This window comes from Bison bison, unplaced genomic scaffold (genome assembly GCF_000754665.1).
Source record: "Bison bison bison isolate TAMUID 2011002044 unplaced genomic scaffold, Bison_UMD1.0 scf7180017864390, whole genome shotgun sequence".
Lineage (NCBI taxonomy): Eukaryota > Metazoa > Chordata > Mammalia > Artiodactyla > Bovidae > Bison > Bison bison.
The window spans coordinates 728,712-750,873 of NW_011494962.1; the positions used below are offsets into that span (position 1 = coordinate 728,712).

The 22,162-nt window shown below is 37.6% G+C and overlaps 1 protein-coding gene across 6 annotated transcripts in view; it reads right to left on the reverse strand.

The window, feature by feature from the left end:
* CLEC7A (C-type lectin domain family 7, member A) overlaps positions 1-20,411 on the reverse strand; it is a 28,857-nt gene extending 8,446 nt beyond the window's left edge. For 2 of the 6 annotated variants that reach the window (XM_010858629.1, XM_010858626.1), the window contains exons 1-6: positions 20,387-20,411; positions 13,095-13,263; positions 10,890-10,988; positions 9,540-9,677; positions 8,193-8,344; positions 3,864-3,982 (exon numbers count right to left, since the gene is read on the reverse strand). In XM_010858629.1, coding sequence (XP_010856931.1) covers positions 3,864-3,982; positions 8,193-8,344; positions 9,540-9,677; positions 10,890-10,988; positions 13,095-13,197 — 611 coding nt within the window. In that variant the 5' untranslated portion in view covers positions 13,198-13,263; positions 20,387-20,411. Of the gene's footprint in view, positions 1-3,863; positions 3,983-8,192; positions 8,345-9,539; positions 9,678-10,889; positions 10,989-11,488; positions 11,567-13,094; positions 13,264-14,034; positions 14,058-15,589; positions 15,613-20,386 lie in introns of those variants that run through there. The other 4 variants (XM_010858628.1, XM_010858627.1, XM_010858630.1 and 1 more) reach the window with 4 other exon arrangements.
* Positions 20,412-22,162: the final 1,751 nt, after the last annotated feature.

Consider the following 22,162-nt stretch of genomic DNA (forward strand, 5'->3'; position numbering starts at 1 on the left):
TAGCATATTCAAAAGCAGAGACATTACTTTGCCAACAAAGGTCTGTCTAGACAAGGCTATGGTTTTTTCAGTAGTCATGTATGGATGTGAGAGTTGGACTGTGAAGAAGGCTGAGCGCCAAAGAATTGATTCTTTTGAACTGTGGTGTTGGAGAAGACTCTTGAGAGTCCCTTGGACTGCAAGGAGATCCAACCAGTCCATTCTGAAGATCAGTCCCAGGTGTTCTTTGGAAGGAATGATGCTAAAGTTGAAACTCCAGTACTTTGGCCACCTCATGCGAAGAGTTGACTCATTGGAAAAGACTCTGATGCTGGGAGGGATTGGGGACAGGAGGAAAAGGGGACGACAGATGGCTGGATGGCATCACCGACTCGATGGACATGAGTTTGAGTGAACTCCGGGAGTTGGTGATGGACAGGGAGGCCTGGTGTGCTGCGATTCATGGGTTTGCAAAGAGTCAGACACGACTGAGCGACTGAACTGAACTGATACTTATTAAATAAAGTAGCAGTTTAGTAAAATTATTATTGGGTATATTTAGTGAGTAGACCAAGTAGAAGAGTTCTTGCTAATGGTGACTGAGAATTAAGTGAAGAATCACAGATATCAAGACCATTGAAAAGCAATTCAAACAACTTTCTATATTAAAAAAAAAAAAACTTATTATTTTATTTATTTGGCTTCTCTGAGTCTTAGTTGTGGCATACAGTATTTTTGGTTGCAACATGTGAAGTCTTAGTTGAGACATATCTAGTTCTCTGACCCGGAATTGAACCCGGGCCTCCTGCACTGGGAATGTAGAGTCTTAGCTACTGGACCACCAGAGAAGTCCCAAACAACCCTATATTTTTTAATACATCCTGAAGGTTGTATTGTTTTGCAATATAATGATAGACAATGAGAATTGGCCTTCCCCGGTGGCTGAGAGGGTAAGGTGTCTGCCCACAATGCAGGAGACCAGGGTTTGATCCCTGGGTTGGGAAGATCCCTTGGAGATGGAAATGTCAACCCACTTCCGTAGTCTTGCCTGGAAAATGCCACGGATGGAGGAACCTGGTAGGCTACAGTTCATGGGATTGCAGAGTCCTGAACGACTGAGCAACTTCACTTATGAGAATTACCATGAGTAAATAGAAGCATGGCTCTGTTCTATTTGCCCTTAGTTTCATAAGGGAGAAGTGTTAGTTATTTAGTCAAGCTCAAAGGGCATTACTGAGCCTCAGTGTAAAAGCTAAGGTCTGTACATCTTCATCCTGTACATCTTGTACATTCTGTACATCCTGTACATATATCTCTTCTTGGTACTGAGGATGGAGGATTGAGAGAATTCTTCTGTTGAAATAATTAGGCCAAGGTCATGAAACAACTTTGATCCAGCCTCAGGGAGAATTCTGGCCAGTGTTCTTCTCCAAAATATCTTTTTGACATCTAAGAGATTTTGGAGAATGTACAGAGCCAGATTAAAATGACTGTCACTGATGAATAGTTACACATCAAGATGTTAATTTGGACCTACTCTTACGACTTTAGGGAGTCCACTAGTCAGTTTTTAAAATAACAAACGAAAACTCAACACAAACAAGTGCTATAGAAAAATAAGATATATTTTGTCAAGGTCGTTCATTAATAAATTCAATGTGCTTGGCCAAAGCGAGATAGTTCAGTGGTATAAAATCAAAGTGTGATCATACTCAACAGTTTGTACTATTCACACCCAATAGTGCTTGCCAGAAGCAAATGAAAAGCCACTCTGTAAAATTCAAATTAATTCTACAAAAGTTTAACATATGTTAAGTGCATTAAAAACAACAACAACAACAAAAACAATTCAGGCATAGACGAAAACAAATAAATAAATGAATAAAAATAAGAAGAAAAATGCGACTTTCCCAGTGGTCCAGTGGCTAAGCCTCCACGCTCTCAGTACAAGGAGCCCAGGTTCGATTCCTGTTTGAGAAACTAGACTCCACATGCTGCAACTAAGTGTTCGCATGCATACTGTAACCAAAAAGAACCCGCATGTTACAACGAAGACCCCACCCAATCAGATAAATACATGTTTTTAATTAGAAGAAAAAGATAACAGAAATAGATACACATGAGTAAAAAACACTAGGTTATCAAACACAAATAGTAAAGCAACTATACAGTGTATTCTAGGAGTGAAAAGACAATATTGAGAATGTTTTGGAAAAGCTAAGAATTATAAATTGCAACTGGATAGATTTGAGAAATTATAAAACTTAAAAATTCATTAAACAAAGTTAAAAGCTTAATCAAGGCTTTTAACAGCAGTTTAACTGAAGAAGAGGAAAAATAACGAAACTGAAAGATGTACGACAGGTAAATAGGTTAAAGAAAAAAGACAAAACTATAGGAAAACGTAAATGAGACATATAGGATATTGTGAATGGGTCTATAATACATTTAATTGGAATTATGGAAGGGTAGAAAGTCAGGAAAGAGCAACATTTGAAGCAAGTATGGCTGAAAACGTCAAAACTGAAAAAAGACATAAAACTTATATTGCTTTCAAATAATTGACCTTTCAAAAACAACAATAAAAATAGAATACATTATAATAATATCTTTGAATGCCTAAGAGAAAAAAGCTACAGATTTCTAATTTTATACTCAAAATATTTTTTAGAAAAGTTGAAATAAAGAGTTTTAGACAAGCACAGAGAATTCAACCATAAAACTTCAACTCTAAAGGAAATACAAATGTATTCTTCAGATTTTAAAAATGATTCAAAATGGAAGGTAGGAGAGGCAGAGAGGAATAAGAAGCAGTGAAAACCATGAATCTGTGGGGAAAATCTAATAAACTGCATAGATCTCTATTGTTTTCTAGGGCTATATTTTTATTGACTTCGAGATGACATCAATTGTTGGTTGGTTCCCATTTATTTAATTTAATACTGTGAAATAAATGCATCCGAAATGAGAATGTAGCAGAAAACCCAGCAGAAGCTGGAAAACAAATGACTATTTTGGTGCAGGGGTAAATGAAAAAAAAAAAAACTGCCCAACAGAAAAGACTAACAAAAAATGTGCATTTCTCAATCTTGCCACCAGGTGGAGTGTTATTGCCAGTGTTAGTCACTCAGTCGTGTCTAACTGCCACACCATGGACTGTAGCCCACTAGGATCCTCTGTCTGTGGAATTTCCCAAGCAAGAATACTGGAGTGAGTTGCCACTTCCTTCTGCAGGGGATCTTCCACACCCAGGGATCTAAACCGGGTCTCCTGCACTGCAGGTAGATTCTTTACCATCTGAGCCACCAGTCAAGGTGGAAGGTGGGAGGAAAAAATTATATCCCCAGGATGATGAACCCCAAGCTGCTTACTCATACAATTTCTCTATCTGAACCCATGGTAAAAAGCATGTGCCAGACACTGTGCCAAGTGATCTTACTTTTATCTCAAAATCTATAGAGGTAGGAATTATTTTTATTCTCCTTTACAGATTTGGAAAGGGGGGCACAGATAAGATTAAGCAACTTGTCCGGTTCCACACAGTGAGAGGACCAGAATTAGGCTGAAAACTGACTTCAAAGCCCTGCTCTTAACCACATCTTTACACTGAGTGATTGCTCCTTCCTGGGAAGCTTCGAACACACGCCCTCCTGGTAAGAAGGCTGAGGAACCACTTGTGTTGATATCTTGAAGTGACCACTCAACACTTTTTGACCTATTCTTTTGTTTTACTTTTTTTTTCCCTGGCTCGGTGTCTCTTCCCATCACTATGTTTCTTTTTCTCTCTCTTCCTTATTATGGCCAACAGATTGGATCCTTAACTGTGTGACATGCTCTTACCTCTCTGAGAGAAGGTATGAAGCTTTGTCTCTCTGGATACTTACAGGTTAGACAACAAGGTGGAGCCATCCTCCCAGAGCCATGGTTCTTCTGTCTGACGGCGAGAAAGCCCTATCCAAAATGAATGATCAGGCTGGGAAGACACTTGCCTTGATATAAACTCCTGTAAGGAAACATAAAGACAAGTCAAGGAGAAAGAAGGAGAGACAGTGAAGAACAGAGATGATAGAGACAGGTAAGATACAGAGAAAGACTGTTAGGAGATTTTGAGAGACACAGATTGAATCACCTTGATGGAGGATGCATGCGTATACTGGCATCAGCCTAGATAGACGTGCCAATTCTTGAATGCCACTCACTGTCTCAAAAAGCATATCTCATTTTTTCAGAGTCCTTATCATTTAATTTTCCAACAAAGAATAGATCCTTCTTTTACGTATAGCTGTCTCAGCTTTCCCAGAACAACTTATTGAAAAGATTGTCTTTTCTGCATTGTATATTTCTGGCTCTTTTGTCATAGATTAAGTGACCAAAGGTGCATGGGTTTAATTCTGGGCTTTCCATCCTATTCCATTGATCTATATTTCTGCTTTGGTGCCAGCACCATACTATCTTGATGACTGTATAGTCTGAAGTCAGGGAGCCTGATTCCTCCCTCTCTGTTTTTTCTCCTCAAGATTGCTTTGGCTATTTGGGGTCTTTTGTGTTTCCATACAAATTGCAAAAATCTTCTAATTTTGTGAAAAATGCCTTTTGTAATTTAATAGGAAAATTTCATTGAATCTGTAGATTTTGGGGGGTAGTATAGTTACTTTCACAGTACTAGTCTTCCAATTCAAGAACATGGTGTGTCTTTCCATCTGTCTGTGTCATCTTTGATTTCTTTCATCAGTATCTTATAGTTTTCTGAGTACGGGTTTTTTGCCTCCATCAGTTCAGTTCAGTTCAGTCGCTCAGTCGTGTCCAACTCTTTGTGACCCCATGGACTGCAGCACGCCAGGCCTTCCTGTCCATTACCAACTCCCAGAGTTTACCCAAACTCATGTCCATAGAGTCAGTGATGCCATCCAACCATCTCATCCTCTGTCGTCCTATTCTCCTCCCGTCTTCAATCTTTCCCAGCATCAGGGTCTTTTCAAATGAGTCAGCTCTTCGCATCTGGTGGCCAAAATATTGGAGTTTCAGCTTCAACATCAGTCCTTCCAATGAACACCCAGGACTGATTTCCTTTAGGATGGACTGGCTGAATCTCCTTGTAGTCCAAGGGACTCTCAAGAGTCTTCTCCAACACCACAGTTCAAAAGCATCAATTCTTCTGCACTTTCTTTGCCTCCATAAGTTAGGTTTATTCTGAGGTATTATCCTTTCTATTGCAATGGTAAGTGAAATTAGAACACTCCCTAACTCTATATATAAAAATAAACTCAAAATGAATTAAAAACCTAAATGTAAGGCTGAACACTGTAAGTCTTAGAGAAAAGCATAGGCAGAACACTCTTTGACATAAATAGCAGTAAGATCTTTTTTGACCCACCTTCTAGAATAATGAAAATAAAAACATATGAAAATAGATAACAAATGAGACCTAATTAAACTTAAAGCTTTTGTACCACAAAGGAAATCATAAGCAAGACAAAAAGACAGTCCTTAGAATGGCAGAAAATATTTGCAAACAGAACAACTGACAAGGGGTTGATCTCCAAAATACACAAACAGCTCATGCAACTCAGTATCAGCACAACAGACAACAGAATAAAATGGGCATAAGACCTAAAGAGACAGTTCTCCAAAGAAGACATACAAATGGCCAACAAATCCGTGTAAAGATGTTCAACATCACTAACTATGCTAAGTCGCTTCAGTCGTGTCCGACTCTGTGTGACCCCATAGACGGCAGCCCACCAGGCTCCGCCATCCCTGGGATTCACCAGGCAAGAACACTGGAGTGGGTTGCCATTTCCTTCTCCAATGCTTGAAAGTGAAAAGTGAAAGTGAAGTCGCTCAGTCGTGTCCAACTCTTAGCGACCCCATGGACTGCAGCCCACCAGGCTCCTCCATCCATGGGATTTTCCAGGCAAGAGTACTGGAGTAGGGTGCCATTGCCTTAGAGAAATGCAATTCAAAACTACGATGAAGTATCACCAGTCAGAGGTGACACCAGTCAGAAGGGCCATCATCAAAAAACTACAAACAATAAATTCTAGAGAGGTTGTGGAGAGAATGGGACCCTCCTACACTGTTGGTAGGAATGTAAATTGGTACAGCCACTATGGAGAACAGTATGGAAGTTTCTCAAAAAACTAGAAGTAGAACTTCCATATGACCCAGCAATACCAATGCTGGACATATACCCAGAAAAAACAGTAATTCGAAATGTCACATGCACCTCAATGTTCATTGCAGCACTATTTGGAATAGCCAGGACATTATAGCAACCTAAATTTCCATCAACAGAGAAATGGATAAAGAAGATGTAGTACGTAAAAACAACGGAATATCACTCAGGTATAAAAATGAATGAAATACTGTCATTGGCAGAGACATGGATGGACTTAGTGATGGACTGCCATACACCATGAAGTAAGTCAGAAAGAGAAAAATAAATACCATATAATGTTGCTGATATGGGGAATCTGGAAAAAGTGATACAGATGAACTTATGTGCAAAGAAGAAATAGAGACACAAACATAGAGAACAAATTTAAGAATACCAAGGGGGAAAGGAGAGAGGGATGACTTGAGAGATTGGGATTGATATATAAATATATACTTGTGCTCAATGCTCGTGCTCAGTCACTCAGTCGTGTCTGACTCTTTGCCACCCTATGGACTGTGGCTTGCTGAGCTCCTTTGTCCATGGGATTCTCCAGGCAAGAATACTGGAGTGGGTTGCCATGCCCTTCTCCAGGGGAATCTTCCTGACCCAAGGAACCCAGGTCTCCTGCATCTTCGGCATCACAGGCAGATTCTTTACCACTGAGCCACCAGGGGAGTACCATACATACATGCCTATGTATAAAAGAGGTTACTAATGAGAGCCTACCATATAGCACAGGGAACTCTACTCAATGGTCTGTGGTGATCTAAATGGAAAGGAAATCTTAAAAAAAGGGGACTCTGTTTTATAGCAGAAACTAACACAGCATCCTAAAGCAACTATACTCCAATAAAATTTAATATAAATAAATAAATCATTGATGTCAAAATTGTGCTTCCTGCATTCAATCTACCAGAATAAATCCAAGAACGACAGTCTGTAGGCCATGTTCATGGATGACAGGCTACTATCATCGCCACAATTTTAATTGAAAATATAAGTTCATATAGCCTTTGTCAAGAAATGCTTCGCAGAGTTAGATGACTATCTTAAAACAGTTTAGTTCTACTACACTTTTTATGAATAAGTAACCTAGGGGTTAATGATCATATTTAAATTGTTGACAAATATAACTCAACAAAGTGGCAATTATAGGAAGGTCTAAAAGCCAGACAGACTTCCAGTCCCATGCCCCTTTTTTTTGCCATACATTTACTTCCATTAATTTTTATGTCAACTACAACTGTGGGGAAAACAAAACAGAAACACAAAAATTGAGAGTAGTAAAAGTAAGTATAGAAGTTGTAGGTTATTCAGATTTATAAGGTAGAATATTCCCTGACTATTAACTCCTCCTCGTATCTCATCTGAGCTCTATCCTTCAGGCAAGATGCATTGTAAGTTGCTCTTTTTCTGTGCAATTTTTATGTCTACAGGAATTTCTCTCTCTGAATTTCTATGGCATTTGGTGCCAATACAAGATATTTAACTTTTAACAGCTGTTGAGTCGTTTCTATTTTCTTAAAAATTAGTTGAGCATGGCTGGAAGTTTAAACCTCTTTGCCTTTCCCAGTATCTTGCAAGGAATAAATTATTTATAAGTATATATTATCATAGCTTGATAATTATGGTGATAAGGGGAAGAACCTTCTATTTTACTGTACCACATTTAAAACCTAAAGTCCAAACCCACAAAAATGAGTGTGGCTTGATTATTAGAGTCAACTTGGAGTTGTGTTTAAAGGATTAATTTTAAAGTGTAATGTACTGGAGTGGGTTGTCATTTCCTTCCCAACCCAGAGATCGAATCTGGGTCTCCTGCATTGCAGGTGAATTCTTTGCCAACTGAGCTAGCAGGGAAATCCAAAATGTATTCATATTTTAATTAATTAAAAAGAAAAGTGTGTATTATATACTTTACTCAATATATGCTATTATTATAATTATGGAGAATACGTAAAGTTACTTTCTCTTAGGGAAAATAGTTATCTGGAAACTACCTCTACTTTTCTGCTCAGTATAGACCACAGATATTATAACCAAAATCTACACTTACCAACTCTTTTGAGCTGTCTATCTTCAGGAGATGGGAGCCCAGTTGAAAGCATTGTCTTTTACTTCCATCCCAGGAATCTAATAGTGTGCTAAATAGATAACAGCTATCCTCATGTGTGATCCAGTTAGGGGGACAAGAGCTAGAGAAAACTCCTGGAAATAAAAGATAAATACAATGAGTTTCATACTATGAATGGTACTTCAGTACAGGTACCATTAATCCTAAGGACATAATAATCAATAAATTGCCATGAATATATTTCATTTTCAATTCAAACTATATAGATATAACTTTACAGAAGGGATCATATTAAAACCCCTTATTCATTTACAGCTAAAAAATAACTGAGTGGCTACAGTGTTTTAGACTATCAACTCTCCTTTCTTTCTTGTCTTGTCTTGCATGCCTTTACAGTCAGCTCAGAACTCCTTTTCTCCATGATAACTCTCAAAATAAACCAATGCAATGTCAGTCATTGAGATACACAATAATTTCATGTTGACTTATTTTACAAGTGTGACATCTATTTCAGAATGCAATTCACCAAATAAGAAAAGTATAAGAGCACTCATTCACATTACAGAGTAATGTGATAAAGACAGTGAAGAGGTATGTGTCCAGAGATGGAAAATTAAAGTCCAAATATTGTCATACTCAATAACAGTGCAATTAGGAATTAAAGTCTACTGTATACAAAATGGTAATTAAATCAATTAATTTGCATAATTAAAGAAAAACAAACTTAACTGGTTTTGTATGGCAAAACCAATACAATATTGTAAAGTAATTAGCCTCCAATTAAAATAAATAAATTTATATAAAAAAGAAACATTTTTTAGGTTTATAGATATTAAACATATCTATGAACCTTTAAATTCTTAGCAACACTTTACCTTCTTTCCTTTTTCTATTCTGTTTTTTTTTTTTTTTAACCTTTTCTGGTGTCCTATTTCTTATTTTAACTATTTCCCTATGGTGTGAGAACACATTATGTTTCTTCAAATCAAATTACACAAACCTCTAAAAGCTTAAATATGTGAAAAATCAGTGATGTGAAAAAAATTCAACTAAGTTGGAGATTCAGCTAAGTTCATAAGGTATTTATGCTATCACTTTGTAATCTGGATCTCCTGCATTGCAGGCAGATTCTTTATTATCTGAGCCCCTAGAGAAGCCCTTGTATATTACAGAAGACTTATTTTACTGAGATAATATTGCTGTGGGCTTTATTAGAATGCAGAATCACCACATGTAAAAGTACTTTCTTCATCCCCTGCTCCAAGCCTTAGTACCAAAAATTAAGCCTTCTGAATCAAGGATTTTATTAATCCTTAATTCTGCCCTTGCCTGTGGTCGTGAGAGCCTTGGTAGGTATCACACTATCTTCTAAAGATGATTGTGTGGGTTGACTCTGGTTGTCTTTATTTCTTGATGGAAAGCTGTCACTCTTCAACAGGTTGTTCCCTGAACTGGATCTCCAAATACCTTCATATACCAACAACAATAGTAATGACAGAAAAAAAAAAAAAGTCATTTTTACTATGTTTGAGAATTAAAATTCAAAAACCTATATTTTTGTTGGAATATAAAGGGACACATTCTTGATTAGTGATAAATAATGGAGAGGATGATGGAGAGGTAGAGACAGATGGTAGATAGATAGGTGATAGCTTGAATAGATGGAAAAAAGAAATAACTTCCATAAAGAAGATTTAATACAAAAGATAAAAATGAAGTAGATAGGAGGATGGGGGAAAGTAAGAGGCAAATGGAATATAGTCCTTTGGTACCACGATGGATTTGAAATAGTAATAAATCTTCTTTATTATAATATTTTAAAAATGAGAGTTCCTTGAGAATCTGCCAGGTGACTATAACATAGAATGTATTCAATAAACACATGACTAGTTAAGAAATCTTTCATGCTTTCATATACCCTTTTCAAAGGCACAATAATACTTTATCCAAAATGGAATTCATGAATGATAAAATCTAAGGAAATGTATTCATCTATTACAAAATAACTACCTAGAATTTCATAAGTGCTTTGAGTATTTCCTGATATTATCCAAAGGAGTTTAAAGACAGGTGTAAAACAATTTCCTTAAATCATGAGATGTAAAAAATAGCTTAAATTCTTTAGGGAATTTATCTCTTAGGAAGATAAGCACCAATTGCACTTCCTTCACTTCCACTGGTTTCCTTTCATTAATTTATCCTAGGAATTTCACAGCTTTGAAACCAGCTATTCAAGGAGATCTTGTAGATAAGAGTATGAGTTATCAAGACAGATCACCTGCATTTCTAATCATGGTCCTAATGTTAACTAGTTTATGACCCTAGAAATAAAGTTAGAACTCATAACATCAATTCAAAGGTCAGTATTCAGATCCAGGTAGATTATGTTATACTCTTAAGAGAGTACCTGAGGGACTTCCCTTGTAGTCCAGTGGTTAAGACTTGACTTTACAGTGTAGAGGGTATGAGTTCTATCCCTGCTCTGGGAACTAAGATCCCACATGCCTTAGGGTCAAAAAAACAAAACATAAAACAGAAGTAACATTGTAACAAATTGAATAAAGACCTTAAAAATGGCCTACATTAAAAAAAAAAAAATGTTTCCTTAAAAGCACGCCTGAAACATCATAAATGCTTATTAAATGTCTGTTGCTGTTCATCTTCCCCACCAATACTTACCCGAGGTACTCAGGACCACAGTTATCACCAGCATCACTGAGCATAAAATGCCCAGAGTCACAGCAATCAGACGCCAATGAGAGGATGCAGCACAAAGCCCTGGAAAGCCAAAGGGAGCAGAAACTGAATCAAGAAACAGGATGACTAATCACTGAGCACTTCAGTTCTGCAGTTCATCAAAATCTGATACCCAGATAACCTACTCATCTAGGGTTAGTCTGAATTTTTCTCCCTCTTTAGTGTACCTCTTCAGGGTCAGCAACTGTAATTTGAGCACAGTGCCTTGAGAGCTGTACACTCCTAATTTCAGCTCCACATTGATATCTATAGGTTTTGACACTACCAGGATTCCCATCCATTCTTAGAAGAGACAGCTTAATGCAACAGAAATAACACTGGTTAGGAAGGATAATCTTCCTCTTTCACTTATTTCTTGCCTGTCACTGGGCAAATTACTTCTTCCGTTTTTCCATTTCTCTTTGTGAAAAATTAGGGTAATGATGCATCAAAGAATGACTGTGAGAATCAACACAAGTAAAAGCACCTAGTTTAGAGACTACTAGCACATTATAGGCAACCCACAGTTTGTCCACACACACCTATAAACACACACATGCCTTCCTATCTCTTGCTTCACCATGTTTTTCCATTCTTCCCCGGTAGGTTGCCCAAGAAAACAAAACTGTGTGACAAGAGGAAAATAATTGTGCAATGGGAATGACCAGAAAGCAGAAGAAAGCAAATGCTGATGTCAAAACCTGTGAATAATCTCTTTCTTGATAACAGGAAATTTACTTTATATTAATATCACCACATCAAGACTGAGAATAAGCAATAAGAGCATTTCAGAGAACTGTCAAATAGAAGACTCGTAGAGGAGATTAAATTGCTCACTCAGTGAAGAGAGAAATATTTTAACGCCCTTCTCCAGATTTCACTTTTTTTACATAATGTCTAAGATTCATGTCCTGATAATGGAATCTTTTATCTAACTCATATATATTTCTTCACTGTTACACAAAGAACATTTTTTTTTTTTTAGAACTTTTTGTTTAAATTTTTTTTTTCCAAATCAATCTCATGATACACATAAAAAAATCAGATTTGGGATTCTAAACCATTTGACTTCTTTTATTTTTAATTAAACTTTTTATTTTGTATTGGAGTACGGCTTCTCTGGTGGCTCAGTGGTAAATAATCTGCCTGCAATGCAGGAGCCATGGGAGACATGAGTTGGATCTCTGGGTGGGGGTTATTCTTGTCTGGGAAATCCCATGAGGTTGCAAAGAATCAAATACCACTGAGTGACTAAGCACAAAAAAATGAAGTATATTGAAGTATAGTTGATTAACAATGTTGTGATATTTCAGGTGGACAGCAAAGAGACTCAGCGATATCTACACATGTATCCATTCTCCCTTGAACTCCCTCCAGTCCAGGCTTTCACATAACATTGAACAGAGTTCCCTGTGCTATACAGTAGGTTCTTATTATCTAAACCCTGACCTCTGACCACCCTTTGGCCTTTTCCACAAAATCCTGTTGTTTTTCCTGTCTTCTTTCTTTTCTTTTCTAACTCCAATATCCTGATGTTGTTCATATGCACTTCTTTACATTCCTTTAACCTTCATTCTACAATTTACTATTTTCTGTCAAACAAGTCACTCTTATTGAAATTCCTTCATCTTTGCATTTCATCCCATTTATCATCAACTCCTTACTTTTCAAACATCTGTCTCTATAGAACAGAAAAAGTGTATTTTCTATCATCATAATAATTAACTTCAATGCAGTTGATCCTTGAACAACACAGGGTTTAGGGGCACTGGTCCTCCCCACACTCTACCTTATAGTTGGCCCTCTATATCTGCAGTTTCTCCATATTCACAGTTTGGCATCCATGGATTTAACCAACTACATATCATCTAGTAGTGCGCTATTTACTTTTGAAAAACATTCATGTATAAGCAGATCTGTGCAGTTCAAACCCGTGTTATCCAAAGATCAACTGTGCTAATGATTAGCCATTGAATGGTTGCCCAGAGAACAGTCTTAGTGCTCATTCAAATTATCTTCAGTGACTTCTGAAAACCTTTTAAAATACATTAATAAAAGCCTGGAAAATCAGAAGTCTGTCCAATTTTTTCCACTTCTAGTTTTAGTTATAAGAATGCAAATGTTGAAGTCAGAAACAAAAATATATACCTTTCTCTGAGACTACAGATCTCCTGGTGATGTTGCGAGAGCTGAAGTCTAATTGAGTATATCCATCTTCATCCAAATTTTCTACTGAAGATTGATATTCCATTGTTCTACTGAGTTCCTGAATTGACACAGCATCTGAGAGCTTTCTTCTCTCTCCTAAGACAACTGCCTGTGGACAAAAGAGGATCTGTGAGTCAGATCATGTGGGAGATGCATTTATTAGGCTTAAACAAGTTGAGCTAAATTAGTCCAACCAGATACCCAAAAGCAGGAAATGAAAAACTATACTGTGGTAATTTCCCATTGGTACCTTTAGATCCTGTTTCAGAGACTGATGACTCCTCAGAAAATTATAAGGTAGGACTTCCCTAGTGGCTCAGTGGTAAAGAATCCACCTGCCAATGCAGGAGACATGGATTCGATCCCTGATCCAGGAAGATTCCACATGCTGAGGAGCAACCAAGCCCACCTATCATAACTGTTGAACCTAAGCTCTAGAGCCCGTGCTCTGCAACAAGAGAAGCCACTGCAATGAGAAGCCCGCACACAGCAACCAGAGAGTAGTCTATGCTCTCTGCAACTAGAGAAAAGCCTGTGCAGCCATGAAGACCCAGTGTAGCTAAAAATAAATAAAATAAAATAAAATTTTAATTATTTAAAAAATTATAATGCAGCACAATAGATAGATCTTTGTTTCAGACCAAACGTAAGAAAAATAAACCAATTAATATTTTATGCTGCTTTCACTATTCTCACATCTGAATTGGACATCATTAAAGGATTTGACCTATGTAAACCTAAAACAATTTTAGTTCGTTGAGTTCACCAATACAGTGTTATAACCATTCATTCATTCATGTACTGGCTTTATCAATAAACATTTATCAAATGCCCATATTTTAAATTGACAGTAGCTGGGGGACAAAGGGATCAATGATACCTGCGAAGAAGCTCACTGAGTAATAGAGCAAACCCACAGATGGGTGTATGGAGGATGCCATAAGGAGATCCATTGTTGTAACAACAGAGAGAGGAAGCAAATCTCTTCAGTGCTGGTCAGAGGTTAATGATACAAGGTAGAAAATTACTTATTCAATAATAAGCTTGATACTATCTATTGTACATTTTCTTATACAATCTCAGTTTTCCAATAAGTCTAGGAGGTAGGCACCTATAAATTAGAACTATTTTCTTTTTTTAAAAGCATAGTTGATCTACAATGTTGAGCTAGTTTATCATTTACAACAACTCATTTATATATGCATATATAAGATATTCATATAATATATATTATTTTTCATAATATTTTCCATTACGGTTTATTACAAGATATTGAATGTACTTCCCTGATCTATACTGTCAGACCTTGTTGTTTAGTCTTCTTTTCAAAACTGAGACATAGAAATTTTAGTTCCTTGTATAATTTTAAGAAGCTAATAAAAATATTGATGCAAGGAATCAAACCAAACTTTACTCTTACTGTAAAACTCATGATCTTTCCTGTTATGCTACACTGCCTCCTTCACCATTCTGTACACTTAAATTACAAGTGACAGCTTATGGAGAATTCAGGAAATGAAATATTGTGTTACATGCTTAATGTTTCCTCTTTTCCAATTTCCACAGAAATGCCCAAGTTAATGAGATACGGAAAACACTTGTCATTGCTAGAAACTAGAGAGGTACCATCTGTTCACAAGAATTGGAGGCAGGCAGAAAGAAGCAGACATCTGGTTGCTATCAAAGATAAAGCCAGACTTCATTAAAGCAGTTAGGACAGTAATTGTTTCAGTAGCACGGTTACAACAGAAAAGCGGCCAGAATAAACTGAACTCAACTTCCCCAAAAAAGAAGACAAGAGACTTTTTAAAGGCTGGAGTGTGCTAAGGAACAGGCTCTGAGGGTTAATCCATGTGACTAGACCATTCAGATTTGTTAATTGCTGCTTCTTCAGAAGAGAAACAAACTTCCCTTTTTGACAGGAGACAGTGGTTGGTGTTGAAGCAGGGTGGTGTTCCTACCCAAGTTAGACACTTTCCTCCCTCCCATGGGGACTGGGAGTGTTGTCTCCCTAGGTTCCTACATGTTTGCTTTCAGAGATGGCTGTCAGGACCCTGAAGAACGTTTTAGGTGGTAGATTTACATGTCAAAGGGCAGAGAGAGGACTTTAATTGCAGGATTTCTGAAGTAACTGCTCTATGAGGGGTCTCAGAGGTCTATCTGTTTATTACCAAGTTTTGACTGGAGCAAGCAGTAAATTCTCCTGGAAACATCAAGTTTTCTCAGGCAGGCATTTTAAGGGACCTGGGATCATTCCAGGACACAGACTTAAACTGCTGGAAACCAAGTTACAGTCTGTCAAATCCCTTAGTGCAGAGGTTTGGATAGAATGGTTCTATTCCAAGAGCTCTACAGTTCTCATCAATACATAGCAAAATGGAAGAGAGGTCAATGGAAAAAGAAAAAAGAGAGAGACATTTCTCCCTCGTACCTACTTGCCATAAAAGTTTACTAACTTTTCAAGACACATTGCAAAGTAGTGGGATGGAGCTAATCTCAACCTCCGTCAGATGTCCAGCTCTATGATGCAGCCCTTGAGAAAACATAGGATTTTTCTGAATGAATAAATTGGTTCAAAGAAGAAAGTTCAGTTAACTAAATAGAGCTAGAGCATAGAAATGAGGAGAGAATATTCTAGACAGTAAGAAAAAGATTTTACTATTGATTCCAACACCCGCCCCCCATGCCACACACGCACACTCAGTGGGAGAATCTTTACAGATTAGCTTTTAGATTCTATAACTGCTACCCTCTATTCAATCACAATCCTACAGAAACAATTGGCTTTCTAAGTTATCAAAGAAAATTTTCCATAAATGTAAACATTAGTCTTTTCGTTTGTCTGGGACTGAAACAATTAAACAGTGAATACACAAATCATTGACAATTAGGAAAAAATAATCCCTCAGCATTTTAAAAGGCAGAAGGGGAAATTCCCTGGCAGTTCAGTGGTTAGTATTCAGAGCTTTCACTGCCATGGCCCGGGTTCAGTCCCTGACAGCTTAGCTAAGATCCTGCAGGCTGCAAGTCATGGCCAAATTAAAAAAAAAAAAAAAAAAGAGCAGGAGAGAGTAAGAGTTTGCATGTGCTGTGTTTTAGTGACTCAGTCGAGTCCTACTCTCAGCCATGCACTCCTCCGGGGATTTTCCCAAATAACGAGGGATCAAACACAGGCCTCACACATTGCAGGCGGATTCATCACTATCTGAGCCAGCGGGAAGCCTGAGAGTTTGCATATTCAGAGAAAAATACCCCTGGTCCCCTGGTTAAACTTTAATGTAAGAAACAGGTTAAACATTAATGCAACAAAGCACCTAACCAATAAACAAACAAAACCCAGTAAATAGCAACAATCCTAGTGAGAGTTAATGAAAAACTGTGTTTATACAGCAAGTTTTTTCTTCAAGAAAAATGAAAAATCTGAGAAAATTTATTAGAAGTGAAAATATATTTTATAAAATAAAAAGACAATTAATTGAACCGAGTCAAATTGAATACTGCACCAAGAAAACAACATACATTCAGTACAGTTGAGTTAGCCTGGGAATGGCAACCCACTCCAGTATTCTTGCCTGGAGAAGCCCATGGACAGAGGAGCCTGGCTGACTACAGTCCATGGGGTCGCACAGAGTTGGACACAACTGAATTGACTTAGTGTGCATGAGAGTTCTCTCATTTCTACATATGTTAAACTGTTGTTAACCCTAGTGTTTGCTTTCAGAACTAAATCTTGAAAATAACCTTCCTAAATAAGTACCTATTTTGATAGGTTTACCAGAATGAGTGTTATATCAGGAAAAGCAAACATAGGAGATTCTGAGACATAAGTCCAATGTGACTTTTTGGAAACTTTATTGACTATGCCAAAGCCTTTGACTGTGTGGATCACAATAAACTGTGGAAAATTCTGAAAGAGATGGGAATACCAGACCACCTGATCTGACTCTTGAGAAATTTGTATGCAGGTCAGGAAGCAACAGTTAGAACTGGACATGGAACAACAGACTGGTTCCAAATAGGAAAAAGAGTATGTCAAGGCTGTATATTGTCACCCTGTTTATTTAACTTTTATGCAGAGTACATCATGATAAACGCTGGATGGAAGAAACACAAGCTGGAATCAAGATTGCTGGGAGAAATATCAATAACCTCAGATATGCAGATGACACCACCCTTATGGCAGAAAGTGAAGAGGAACTGAAAAGCCTCTTGATGAAGGTGAAAGTAGAGAGTGAAAAAGTTGGCTTAAAGCTCAACATTCAGAAATCGAAGATCATGGCATCCGATCCCCATGGGACCGGAAATAGATGGGGAAACAGTGGAAACAGTGTCAGACTTTATTTTTCTGGTCTCCAAAATCACTGCAGATGGTGATTGCAGCCATGAAATTAAAAGACGCTTGCTCCTTGGAAGGAAAGTTTTGACCAACCTAGATAGTATATTCAAAAGCAGAGACATTACTTTGCCAACAAAGGTTCGTCTAGTCAAGGCTATGGTTTTTCCTGTGGTCATGTATGGATGTGAGAGTTGGACTGTGAAGAAGGCTAAGCACCGAAGAATTGATGTTTTTGAACTGTGGTGTTGGAGAAGACTCTTAAGAGTCCCTTGGACTGCAAGGAGATCCAACCAGTCCATTCTGAAGGAGATCAGCCCTGGGATTTCTCTGGAAGGAATGATGCTAAAGCTGAAACTCCAGTACTTTGGCCACCTCATACGAAGAGTTGACTCATTGGAAAAGACTCTGATGCTGGGAGGGATTGGGGGCAAGAGGAGAAGGGGACGACAGAGGATGAGATGGCTGGATGGCATCACTGACTCGATGGACGTGAGTCTGAGTGAACTCCAGGAGTTGGTGATGGACAGGGAGGCCTGGTGTGCTACGATTCATGGGGTCACAAAGAGTCGGACACGACTGAGTGACTGATCTGATCTGATCTGATATAAAAAAATGAGTGAAGAGAAATAAATATATAAATATATAGAAATAAATGAGTTATATAGAAAACAAGATTATTCAAAATAAACTAGGCATTCACTTAAGAACCATTGTAGAAGAAGAAAACATGTCTTCAGGACACATTTCAAATAACTTACCTATCACAAATTAAAAAAAAAAATCCTCGAATTTCACCTCTAGTTTGAATGCAAACTTGGGTCTCCTTCTTCCCTTCCTTCCTCCCTTCATCCACTAAACAATTAAACATGAACTGAGCATTTACTATATTCTCAGTAGCCAGGATACAAAGAAGCATAAGGCCCAATCTCCATCCTAACTGGTTTCAGATTATATCTGGAGGGTGAAGACCTAAAAAGTTACTTAAATTAGTTAAGAATGCCCTGGTTTGGGCAGACCACAAAAATCACTTAACTTTATTCACAACACTCTTTCCAGTGTTAAATTTATGCTTACTTCAAATAACATAGAACGCTTTCTAGATTCCTTAAATTTTTTAATTGAGGCAAAACTCTTTTTTTTTTTAATTGGTATACAATTGCTTTACAATGTTGTGTTAGTTTCTGCTGTACAACACAGTGAATCTGCTATACGTAAACATATATCTCCTCCCTGAAACAGAACAAGACCCTGTGGTCCTTGTTCCACATGTCTTCAGCCTCCCTTTGTCTGTGGAAAACTTTAGACAAAGAATAAGTTTAATCAGAGAAGTGAAAACAAGCAGAAACAAAGGAAAACAATCAAAGAGACCTAACAATAATTGTTCAGTCCGTGAGCAAAGTCAAGGACTTTTAGTTCCTTTTCAAGGACTATAGATAATATTCTGGGCCATATCCTGTGAGCTGTCTTAGATAATAAATCCTGAAACTCCCACCACGTGAAGAAGTTAACTACATAATGGCGAGACTGTAACCATGACATAAGCTTCCACAATTCCTAGAACTGGCCTCAAGGAAATGGGACCAAACCTAAAACAACCAAGATGATGATGGTCAGACTACCAGTTACAAGTTTCAGGATTGGTCTGTCTGAGCTGACTGTGCCGCTTCTGCATGTAGCCCCTTCCCTCAGCCTATAAAAGCTCTTGCCCACTGGTTGTGGGTTGGGGGAAGACTTCTGGACAGACGTCTGTCTCACCACCCCCACCCCCACTCCTCCACCCACACTTGCTGGCATCCCAAATTAAGCAAACTTCCCTTTCCCCCAAACTGACCTCTTTATTAGCTTTTGGCCAGCAAGCAACCAGACTCTACTTTCAGTTACAAATTTGTTGATTAAAATGTTATGAATAAGACACTCAGAGGAAACTAATCTTGTGTTTCCCCTGGAAACAGTGGTTGTTCAGTATTCTCTGTGGCTCTATACAACATAACAACCATGAATAATAACTACTGTGTAGATAAATAGATAAACGGAAAGCTAAAATTCAACTGTTATCACCATAATTGTTTAAAACTTTGGGCGACAAAAGACATTTTCAGGGAATATTTTATCACTGATGTTGTTTAGTATTGCTAACACATGATAATTATAAAAAGCAAAGTGACTTCTAGAAAATGTTATTATTTTAATTCTCCTAAGACAATTGACCACCTCCTTATTGCCTGCTGAACACTCATTGGCTTTATCTTCTCTATTCTATATGGGTCTAAATAATCTGATGTCTGACTAGCTTTTTAACTTCATGCCTTAGCTGTCTCCCCCCTATTAACCATGGTCTTGAAATACTGGCTTTTTTATAAAAAAATAAGTATAGTTGATTTACAATGCTGTGTTAATTTCAGATGTATAGCAAAATGATTCAGATATATATGTGTATATATATATGTATGTATGTATATATTTGGTTTTTAAATTCTTTTCCATTACAGATTATTACAATATATTGAATATAGTTCCCTGTGCTTTACAGTAAGTCCTTGTTGTTTATCTATTTTATATATGATAGTATGGATCTTTTAATCCCATATTCCCAATTTGTCCTTCCCCTATTCCTTCCCCTTTGGAAACCATAAGTTTTTTTTTTCCTATGTCCAGGAGTCTGTTTCTGTTTTGTAAATGAATTCACTTGTGGTATTTTTTAGATTCTACATGTAAGTGATCACACAAACACATCAAGGTCAGGGACTTCGCACATACATGTTGGCTGATATGCTTTGCCTTGAGAACATTGCATGGTGAGATTTTTCTTGATAATGAAGCAGAATATAGCCAGAGCACTTTCCTTTCACTCTTAATCACAACATATAGCTTTTCTTTTTCTCTTCAAAGTACTTACCAATGTTGAATATATCTCATCTGTTTATACTTAGACTCTCCATGTCCAGATGTTTGTAAGTCCCATGACTTAGGATTTTGTTTGTTTTGTTTTGGCCACACCACACAGCATGTGATCTTAGTTCCCTGACCAGGGATTAAAACCTCATTCCCTGCATTGGAAGGCAGAGGGAGTCTTAACCACCAGACCACTGGAGAAGTCCCCATAAATTAGAAATCTGCTTGTCTCATTCATACGTATATCCCAAGAAACTAGACTCGTTTCTGAGTCACTGTAGGTTATCAATAAATATATGTATAAAAGATTACAAAGGGGAGGGTGGGACAAATTGGAAACGTAGCACTGACATATATATATATATTACCACGTGTAAGATAGATAGCTAATGGGAGGCTGCTGTATATACAGGGATCTCAGCTCAGTGCTCTGTTATGACCTTAAAGGGGGCGGAGTTCCAAGAGGGAGGGGATATATGTATACATATAGTTGATTCACTTCATTGTACAGCAAAAACTAACACAACATTGTAAAGCAGTTATACTCCAATAAAAAAGATTATAAGTAAACAAATACTTTAAAAATAATAAAACATGTACAAATATATATAAGTGCCTTCATATACTATAGTCTAAAACTACCTATGCTGCTGCTGCTGCTGCTAAGTCGTTTCAGTCGTGTCCGACTCTGTGTGACCCCATAGACGGCAGCCCCCCAGGTTCCCCCGGCCCTGGGATTCTCCAGGCAAGAACACCGGAGTGGGTTGCCATTTCCTTCTCCAGTGCATGAAAGTGAAAAGTGAAAGTGAAGTCGCTCAGTCGAGTCCGAAAACTACCTATATAAACCCCAAAAAGATAAGCATTCTGTCTTTATCTGTGTTCTGTGTCCATTTTCTAAGTCAGCATCTTAACAGTCCTGTTTATTGGGGGAAATAGATAAGAAGGCTAGCAGTTATGCTTCTTATGAACTAAGAGCTAAGCTATTGGTGATTCCAATTTCTAATCCCAAATCACAATCAAGTTGTCCTTAAATTGCCTTTGGAGAGCAAGGAAAAAACAAAGTATGACAGGTATTATTTTCAAATGGGAGGTTTTTCTTGTATGTACGTTTGCTTGTGCATTTTAGGTTACATGTGGCATTGTCTCTCTTTTTTTATACCCACTGTGGCTCTTCTTTCTCCATTGTATTTGCTTTTGTTGCTGTATGGGCCATTAATGTCTTGTTAGCTATGTTTACTATATTTTCTTTTTTTTCCTATACCCTTAAACTCAGTATCATCTTTAAAAGGAAGAGAAATATAGCAAAATGTGATGTAGTACAAGTCAAATAGGAAAGTGTCTAGACTGCCCCAGTACCGCTACAAACAGAGCATCTCTGATTTTATTGTTTTATATTCGGAAAGTTAATATATAATTTTATCTAGAAAAAAAAAAGCAATTGAACTCATCAAATATTTGGAAGTTCTTCATCTGTTATATGGGCTTTCCAGGTGGCTCAGTGGTAAAAAATGCAGGGGGTACAGGAGACGCAGGTTCAATTCCTGGGTCGGGAATTTCCCCTGGAAGAGAAAATGGCAACCTATGCCAGTATTCTCGCTTGGGAAACCCCCATGGACAAAGGACAAACTGTGGCAGGCTATAGTGTGTGGAATCGCAAGAGTTAGACAGGACTGAGCGACTGAGCACACACACACCCGCAGTGTATTCCACTCTTTTTTTTTTTTTTAAGAGGGGAGGCCACCTGAGATAGGGCAACTGAATTTCAGAGAGGGGAAAACAA